The 10,316-nt window shown below is 46.5% G+C and overlaps 1 protein-coding gene across 2 annotated transcripts in view; it reads right to left on the reverse strand.

The window, feature by feature from the left end:
- UACA (uveal autoantigen with coiled-coil domains and ankyrin repeats) overlaps window positions 1–3,592 on the reverse strand; it is an 80,575-nt gene extending 76,983 nt beyond the window's left edge. Inside the window, exon 1 of one of the 2 annotated variants that reach the window (XM_073568974.1) lies at window positions 3,365–3,592. In XM_073568974.1, the coding sequence (XP_073425075.1) occupies window positions 3,365–3,412 (48 nt within the window). In that variant the 5' untranslated portion in view covers window positions 3,413–3,592. The remainder of the gene's footprint in view (window positions 1–3,364) is intronic. The other variant, XM_073568972.1, reaches the window with a different exon arrangement.
- Window positions 3,593–10,316: the final 6,724 nt, after the last annotated feature.

Consider the following 10,316-nt stretch of genomic DNA (forward strand, 5'->3'; position numbering starts at 1 on the left):
CACCTCCACCACGCCAGCAGATCTCGGCGCTGCAGCACCTCCACCACGCCAGCAGATCTCGGCGCTGCAGCACCTCCACCACGCCAGCAGATCTCGGCGCTGCAGCACCTCCACCACGCCAGCAGATCTCGGCGCTGCAGCACCTCCACCACGCCAGCAGATCTCGGCGCTGCAGCACCTCCACCACGCCAGCAGATCTCGGCAATGCAACACCTCCACCACGCCAGCAGATCTCAGCGCTGCAGCACCTCCACCACGCCAGCAGATCTCAGCGCTGCAGCACCTCCACCACGCCAGCAGATCTCAGCGCTGCAGCACCTCCACCACGCCAGCAGATCTCAGCGCTGCAGCACCTCCACCACGCCAGCAGATCTCAGCGCTGCAGCACCTCCACCACGCCAGCAGATCTCAGCGCTGCTGCAGGCATCATGTTCGCGATCGCAGAGCTGAACAGCGCAGCTCCGCCATCTGTGTAGAAGCTGCTGGCAGCACTCCAGACCCAGTCCTATTCATTGCAGTATCTGGAAGCGGCCACTAAACAGTTGATGGCGCTGTGTATCTCTGCAGCGAGATCAGTGGGGTGACCGCACTTGACAGTTTGCTACTGTATCCGATCTAGGCAATATTCCATGAGCCAAACATATCAGCAACACAAATCTCTCTCCTGTCCTCAGGGTTTGCTCCCATATATCAGCATATGACGCATCATTCTGGAGTCCGGGCTGTTTATTAACCATACGACTTGTGTCTGGCCTGGATACTACTAAATTGTCAGAATTACGTCTGCAGAGATCATCACCTACCGGACGGTGACAACGTATTCCATAGCAACAGAGATTACACATGACCACTTATCTATAAAGATGCAGAGAGGGATCCATTCTGATGGCTCCTTCTCGCCCCAAGGTCTGCACCGACGGTATATTCAGGTGAGCACATGTACAGGAGGCTCTGCCAACATCCTATGGCTACTGATACTATTCTGCGCCATGAATGGAGATCTGTTCAATATATTGATATTTGTCGACATGACTGTGTAGAAAACAATTAGGGCAGGCGTTGTCACTGGGACCTGACGCACCTAAAGCTCACAAACAATAACCACACACCCACATGATCATGAATGGCCGCACAGTAAAAGCTATGCGATGCATGCGCCATGTCACACTGCCCAGGCTCGTAAAAGCACATTACAAGCAGGATGGTCAAAGCAAAAAGGAAACTGATGCCCCAACTCCACCCGCAGCATCAGAACCCCGGGCTGCAGGCGATGTCCTGACTCGAGCAGAACAGGCTGTAATGTGCCTATAATCACTACAAATAGGAGGAGGAGGAGCACGCAACCATCGCATGCCCACACCCTACACCAGGCAGGAATGGGACACGTTAGGAAAATTACCAGATTCAACGCCTAAGGGGTTAAAACCCTGCAACAGCACACTATAAATCCCATCATTCCATGCAACACTGGGAGTGGTGTTTTTTTTTTTTTTTTTAACAATGCAGTCTGAGGTTGATACACTCCTCACTGTGATGGTCACCTCCTGAGCCCCCATGTTTCCCACCCAGCCTGCATTCACTGTGATGGTCACCTCCTGAGCCCCCATGTGTCCCACCCAGCCTGCATTCACTGTGATGGTCACCTCCTGAGCCCCCATGTGTCCCACCCAGCCTGCACTCACTGTGATGATCATCTCCTGAGCCCCCATGTGTCCCACCCAGCCTGCACTCACTGTGATGGTCTCCTCCTGAGCCCCCATGTGTCCCACCCAGCCTGCACTCACTGTGATGGTCACCTCCTGAGCCCCCATGTGTCCCACCCAGCCTGCGCTCATTGTGATGGTCACCTCCTGAGCCCCCATGTGTCCCACCCAGCCTGCGCTCATTGTGATGTCTCCTCCTGAGCCCCCATGTGTCCCACCCAGCCTGCGCTCACTGTGATGGTCACCTCCTGAACCCCCATTTGTCCCACACTGCCTGCACTCACTGTGATGGTCACCTCCTGAGCCCCCATGTGTCCCACCCAGCCTGCACTCACTGTGATGGTCACCTCCTGAGCCCCCATGTGTCCCACCCAGCCTGCACTCACTGTGATGGTCACCTCCTGAGCCCCCATGTGTCCCACCCTGCCTGCACTCACTGTGATGGTCACCTCCTGAGCCCTCATGTGTCCCACCCAGCCTCCACTCACTGTGATGGTCACCTCCTGAGCCCCCATGTGTCCCACCCAGCCTCCACTCACTGTGATGGTCACCTCCTGAGCCCTCATGTGTCCCACCCAGCCTCCACTCACTTTGATGGTCACCTCCTGAGCCCCCATGTGTCCCACCCAGCCTGCACTCACTTTGATGGTCACCTCCTGAGCCCTCATGTGTCCCACCCAGCCTGCACTCACTGTGATGGTCACCTCCTGAGCCCTCATGTGTCCCACCCAGCCTCCACTCACTGTGATGGTCACCTCCTGAGCCCCCATGTGTCCCACCCAGCCTCCACTCACTGTGATGGTCACCTCCTGAGCCCTCATGTGTCCCACCCAGCCTCCACTCACTTTGATGGTCACCTCCTGAGCCCCCATGTGTCCCACCCAGCCTCCACTCACTTTGATGGTCACCTCCTGAGCCCCCATGTGTCCCACCCAGCCTGCACTCACTGTGATGGTCACCTCCTGAGCCCCCATGTGTCCCACCCAGCCTCCACTCACTGTGATTGTCACCTCCTGAGCCCTCATGTGTCCCACCCAGCCTGCACTCACTGTGATGGTCACCTCCTGAGCCCTCATGTGTCCCACCCAGCCTCCACTCACTGTGATGGTCACCTCCTGAGCCCCCATGTGTCCCACCCAGCCTCCACTCACTGTGATGGTCACCTCCTGAGCCCTCATGTGTCCCACCCAGCCTCCACTCACTTTGATGGTCACCTCCTGAGCCCCCATGTGTCCCACCCAGCCTGCACTCACTTTGATGGTCACCTCCTGAGCCCTCATGTGTCCCACCCAGCCTGCACTCACTGTGATGGTCACCTCCTGAGCCCTCATGTGTCCCACCCAGCCTCCACTCACTGTGATGGTCACCTCCTGAGCCCCCATGTGTCCCACCCAGCCTCCACTCACTGTGATGGTCACCTCCTGAGCCCTCATGTGTCCCACCCAGCCTCCACTCACTTTGATGGTCACCTCCTGAGCCCCCATGTGTCCCACCCAGCCTGCACTCACTGTGATGGTCACCTCCTGAGCCCCCATGTGTCCCACCCAGCCTGCACTCACTGTGATGGTCACCTCCTGAGCCCCCATGTGTCCCACCCAGCCTCCACTCACTGTGATTGTCACCTCCTGAGCCCTCATGTGTCCCACCCAGCCTGCACTCACTGTGATGGTCACTTCGTGCTTTTTCAGCCGGGACTTTAAACTCTTCATCTCGCGGTTCTCGGCGGGTCCTGGTACGTAAGTCGCACAGTGGCCCCCGGTCCTCAGATCATTCTAGTCCGCCGCCTTTCGTCCCTGACTCGCTCCCAGTCCCTTCACTTTCCCTGTAGTCTCCCCTTGACTCTCCAGCGCCCCTCTGTAGACGACCAATCAGATTCTAGCCTTGGTGGAGACGGATTTCTTGGCGACCAATCAACATCTTGGAAAAGTTTGCGGGCGGGACTTCCTCTGAGAAGTTTTTCCTAGATTTTGGACACACCTTTCGGCGGGAGAGTGACGTCACGCAGGTGGACTCATGAGCCGCGCACATGGTGTGTACGGGACTCCTTACGGGGAAGGTCTCAGACGTGAGGAATGTGGTTATTGTGCGGTCACCAATGGCTGCAGCTACTCACATGGACTCAGCCACTTTACCTCCAGTAAATATTAATCAATGAATGTTTTATATCAGCAGCCGCCCCACCATGTGTCAACCTGTCATACAACAAGGCGCACAGTGGAGTGGTGTCGTGGGGGCAATGTGGCGCTGGATTCATGTGTACGCTGTACAGTTGTGGCACAGAAAGGGTATGGGCACAGCACATGTCCGCAGCATCCAAAGTGCTGCCGTCTATTGAACGCTGATAATTCCGCATGTGATCACTGAACCGTGTGGATTCACCTCGTCCAATACCTTGTACGGGTGAGATTTATTTTGCGGAGACTCGCGTCTCCACAAGAGAAATAGACATGCTGCAATCTGGAGAGACGCGCCTCATGTCCGTCTCCATGGGTGTTTGGACGCATAGTGCGCATTGGGTTTCTTGAGATCCCATCCACTAAGCTGTAACATCTGGACGCTGCACAAGTACACAGCGTCCAACCCGCACATACCATAATAGTGATACATTGTCTGAATTCTACAGAAACACACTGTTTTCCTGAGCGGGGGCGCTATTTGGACTCCCCGAATCCACCCGGAAAAATATTCTGTCACGTCTCCCAACTGTAAGGAGGAGGCCATGGATGTAACACATGCTCAGTAATGATCTCATACTGAAGCTCCTTAGTCTTCTCACCCCTGCCTTGGCCAATATAGAGTATAATTTTTCAAAAATGCCCCTATCCTGACAAAATATGATATCCTCACGCGCTGGCAGACACAGACCGAAGAGGGCCCCTGAGCAGAACAATATATGGGCCCTTTGCAGTCCAATTGCTTCTCATAATGCAAAGTTCCATTTGCTCTAGAGGTGGTGGCCGCTGTTCTTCTTGGGCCCTTGTATGGTTGCACCAATGAGATGTCCACCTTTATCCCCATAGTGAAGCCCCCCCAATGAACAAACCAGCTGCACAATATAATACCCTCACAACATGTCACCATAGTATGACAGCCTGTCAGTATGATACTACTACAGACATCCATACAGTATCATGACCCCCAATCAGTGTTCTTCCGAAAGCCCTATTTCAGTGCAATCGACCCCACAGAATATAATGCCCCCACATATACTAACATATAAAGAATATTAATCCCTTAACCCCACCCCTGGAGCTTTTTTTGGTTTTGCGTTTCTGTTTTTCGCTCCCCGTCTTCCGAGAGCCATAACTTTTTTTTTATTTTTCCATCAATATGGCCATGTGAGGGCTTATTTTTTGTGGGTTGAGGTGTACTTTTGAAAGACACCATTAGGTTTACCATAGTTGTAGAAGGATAGGGAAAATAAAGGGAGGTCAGCTCACCAGTCTCAGTTGCGATCCATAATCCACCTGCGCACGGAGTCACCTTGATCAGGGGCGTTGACTGAAGCAAAATAAAGGATGGAATCTCCAGCGCTGGACTTCAGTTAAAAATTCATCATTTATTATAAATTATTAAAATCGGACAGAAAAAAGTATGAATAAGGACATACAGGCAGATGGGGTCTCTGGTGGTCTCCAACCAACGCGTTTCGACCTAGAAGGTCTTACTCATGGTTCACACTAGACCAATACTGACGACTACAAATAGTACAAAGACTGGTAAATCACAGGTGTTGGACAAAAGAATGAAAATAGGGAGTATCCCTACCAGTTAACTCTTGCAAAACACTCAGCCTAATGTGGAACTGAAATATACATTAACCCTTTTACCATTAGTAAATGAAATAATGTAAACAAAGACTTGTCGGAAAAACAGAAAAAAAAAGCTAATGAAAAGATATCATAAGAATATAATGAATGGCAAGAAAATAAAATAAAAATTAAAAAAAACCTTCATTAATTAATAAACAAAGTAACAATCACAAAAATTATCAGAATAACCAGAATTAAATAGGACTAAATAAATGTAAATATACAGAAGAAAATATCAATCTAATTGCAATATTAAATCAAGTCGTTTGTTCAGACCTAATGGTACTCTTGTATTTAATTTAAAAATCCAAAAGGATTCACGATTTAATAATTTTCTCCTAAAATCACCTCCCCTAGTAGATCTATAGACTTTCTCTATTGCTATAATTTTGAGACTATCAGTTTTACCTCCATGAACAGTTTTACAATGATAAGAAACTGCTGAGATATTATAATTGTTGCTAGTAGCTTCTGACAAATGTTTCCTAATTCTCTTTTTAAGAGGTCCTATTGTACAGCCTACATATTGTAGGTTGCAAAAAACGCATTCAACAACATATATTACTCCTTCTGAATTACAATTTATGTGAGACTGAATAGGGTATGATATGCCAGTAACACTAGAAGTGAATCTGCTGGTTTTGACCACATAATTGCAGACTTTACAGGGATGATGTCCACATTTGGAAAAGCCTTTATATGACAACCAAGTATTATTTTTAGTTCTCCTATTGCTGATAAAAAGACTGGGGGATAAGATATCGCTCAAAGCAGGAGCTTTCCTGGCTATGTATCGTATCTGGGTATTGTCCAGAATTTGACCAAGTTTATTATCATTGTATAAAATAGGTAAATATTTTTTGACAATGTCCGTTATCTTATTGAATTGTGGACTGTACATGGTAGAGAAACTAACTATAGGACGGTCATGATTATTGCAGGAGGCCCGTGTGCGATTCTTTTTCTTGTTACCAGCAATAGGAGAACTAAAAATAATACTTGGTTGTCATATAAAGGCTTTTCCAAATGTGGACATCATCCCTGTAAAGTCTGCAATTATGTGGTCAAAACCAGCAGATTCACTTCTAGTGTTACTGGCATATCATACCCTATTCAGTCTCACATAAATTGTAATTCAGAAGGAGTAATATATGTTGTTGAATGCGTTTTTTGTAACCTACAATATGTAGGCTGTACAATAGGACCTCTTAAAAAGAGAATTAGGAAACATTTGTCAGAAGCTACTAGCAACAATTATAATATCTCAGCAGTTTCTTATCATTGTAAAACTGTTCATGGAGGTAAAACTGATAGTCTCAAAATTATAGCAATAGAGAAAGTCTATAGATCTACTAGGGGAGGTGATTTCAGGAGAAAATTATTAAATTGTGAATCCTTTTGGATTTTTAAATTAAATACAAGAGTACCATTAGGTCTGAACAAACGACTTGATTTAATATTGCAATTAGATTGATATTTTCTTCTGTATATTTACATTTATTTAGTCCTATTTAATTCTGGTTATTCTGATACTTTTTGTGATTGTTACTTTGTTTATTAATTAATGAAGGTTTTTTTTGTTTTTTTTTAATTTTTATTTTATTTTCTTGCCATTCATTATATTCTTATGATATCTTTTCATTAGCTTTTATTTTTTTCTGTTTTTCCGACAAGTCTTTGTTTACATTATTTCATTTACTAATGGTAAAAGGGTTAATGTATATTTCAGTTCCACATTAGGCTGAGTGTTTTGCAAGAGTTAACTGGTAGGGATACTCCCTATTTTCATTGATTCTTTTGTCCAACACCTGTGATTTACCAGTCTTTGTACTATTTGTAGTCGTCAGTATTGGTCTAGTGTGAACCATGAGTAAGACCTTCTAGGTCGAAACGCGTTGGTTGGAGACCACCAGAGACCCCATCTGCCTGTATGTCCTTATTCATACTTTTTTCTGTCCGATTTTAATAATTTATAATAAATGATGAATTTTTAACTGAAGTCCAGCGCTGGAGACTCTATCCATTAGGTTTACCATGTCGTGTGCTAGAAAACAGAAAAAAAAAAAATTCCAAGTGCGGTGACATTGCAAAAAAAAGTGCATACCACGCTTGTATTTTGTTTGGCTTTTTTACTAGCTTCACTCAATGCTAAATCTAACCTGCCATTATGATTCTCTGGGTCATTATGAGTTCATAGGCACCAAACATGTCTAGGTTCTTTTTTATCTAAGTGGTGAAAAAAAAATTCCAAACTTAGCTAAAAAAAAGAAATGTAAAAATTCCGCCATTTTCCAAGACCCGTAGCGTCTTCATTTTTCGTGATCTTGGGTCGGATGAGGGCGTATTTTTTGCGCTCTGAGCTGATGTTTTTATTGATACCATTTTGGTGCAGATACGATGTTTTGATTGCCCGTTATTGCATTTTAATGCAATGTCGCGGCGACCAAAAAACTGTAAGTCTAGGGTTTTGAATTTATTTCTCGCTACGCCGTTTATTGATCAGATTAATCTTTTTTTTATTGATAGATCGGGCGATTCTGAACGCGGCGATACCAAATATGTGTATGTTTGATTTTATTGTTTTATTTTGAATGGGGCAAAAGGGGGGTGATTTGAACTTTTATTTTTTTTTTATATTTTTAAACACTTTTTTTTTAACTTTTGGCATGCCTCTATAGTCTCCATAGGAGACTAGAAGCTGCCACAACTCAATCGGCTCTGCTACATAGAGGCAATGAGCAGATCGCCTCTATGTAGCTGAATTGCTCACTTGCTATGAGCGCCGACCACTGGGTGGCGCTCAAAGCAATTCAGCACTGACAACCATAGAGGTCTCCAGGAGACCTCGGGTTGTCATGCCAGCACACCAGTGACCCGCGATCACGTGACGTGGGTCACCGGTGTGCGTATTTCCGGCCTGTTGGCCGGAAGCACCATTTAAATGCCGCTATCAACGGCATTTAAGTAGTTAATAGTCGCGGGTGGATCGTGATTCCACCCGTGGCTATTGTGAGCACATGTTAGCTGTTCGATCAAGACACAAAAAACTGAGGGCACTACCAATGAGTAAATATGTGGGTCTTCCACCACACGCCAAAAAGTAATCGAGACAAAAAAAGAAAAAGTAGTGAGTAATGGCAAGGATCACCACAAACGGTATGACAAATAACAATATTTTTCATTGAGACAATTAAAGTTAGACAAGCAACAGACAAATTTAAAAACAATTAGGCTAAGTTCACACGTAGCGGAACTCTCCCGGAAATTACTGCGAGAGCTCCGGAATTCCATTCCGCGGGAAAATCGCATTTTAAATTCACGCGATTTTCCCGCCGAAAAACTAGCATTTTGCAAGCGTAATTAGCTTGCAAAATGCTAGCGTTTTCCAAGCGATCTGTAGCATCGCTTGGAGAACTGATTGATAGGTTGGTCACACTCGTCAAACATAGTGTTTGACGAGTGTGACCAACTTTTTACTACTGAGGCCGCCTATGCAGCATCAGTAGTAAAAGATAAAATGTAAAAAATAATAAAAAAATGGTGTTATTCTTACCTTCCGACGTCCCGCGCAGCCGTTCCCAGTAATCCTTTGCGAAAATGCCCGCGTTGACGTAAATTCTCGTGGGATCGCGACGTCTCACGGATGACCGCGAGACTTCGCGATCCCGCGAGAACGGACGCCATTGCGGGCATTTTCGCAAAGGCTTACTGGGAACGGGAGCGTGGAGAGAGGCGGGAAGGCTGTGCGGGACGTCAGAGGGTGAGAATAACAATATTTTTTATTTTAAATTTTATTTTTTACAGGGATATGGTACCCAAAACCCGGAGGACAGTCTCCTCTCCTCCGGACTGTGGGTACCATCCGCAAATGTTCTGCTTACTTTTCGCATGGTGTGCACAGCCACATGCGGGAAGTAAGCGGAACAATACATTCCTATGGGTGCGGGATCGCCGCGATTCCGCAAAATTAATGAGCATGCTGCGTTTTTTACCGCAAAGCGATTCCGCATTAGCACAGCATTGTGGAATCCCATAGGAATGCATGGGATGCTTATTTTTCGCGTTTTCACGGCAAAATCGCGCGGTTAAAACCGCCACGGAAACGCGAAAAAAACGCCACGTGTGAACTCAGCCTTAAAAGATCAAAAAAGGTCATCAAATTTACAACAGCATGAAGGGCCTTATACATGCCCCACACGCAGAAAGAACCCCTCCTCCACTATGTGGATCGGGAGTGTGTTATTATGAAACACACATAGAGCCACTGACAATAATGACAAAAATTTATCAAAACACACCAGAAAAACCTGGAAATTTGTAAAAAAAAAAAAAAAAAAATTACAATAGTAATATCAGTGGCAAACAATAATTATCCAGGTAAGACCAACAGAGTCACAGTGAAATATAATACAGTACAATAATCAATAGTTGCTGCCTAAAACCTCCTAAAAACACATAAATGGAATCCTGAAAAGGGATAGATGAAAACAAAAACCCTCTGAGAAATAACCAGAGGGTGGGGGAGAGAAGGTAATTAAGGCTGAATAAGACCTGTTGCAACCTGGAGAAGAAGAGTGACCGGTCACAAGGGGGAGAGGGGGAAAGACCCCACGCGTATCACCACACCGCGTGGCTTCCTCACTCTACTTTAGGGAGGGAGTCCGACATCGGCGTAATAATACGTCCGATGTCGGTAAGGGGTTAAACACTACTGTGCTAACCAACCCTTGCTTCCTGATTACGCTGCGCGGATCTGTCCAGTGTGAGGACTGAGGGGCAACACGCAGGCTCGATGTAGTGG

This window comes from Dendrobates tinctorius, unplaced genomic scaffold, assembly GCF_039654945.1.
Source record: "Dendrobates tinctorius isolate UK_male_01 unplaced genomic scaffold, ASM3965494v1 ptg000022l, whole genome shotgun sequence".
Lineage (NCBI taxonomy): Eukaryota > Metazoa > Chordata > Amphibia > Anura > Dendrobatidae > Dendrobates > Dendrobates tinctorius.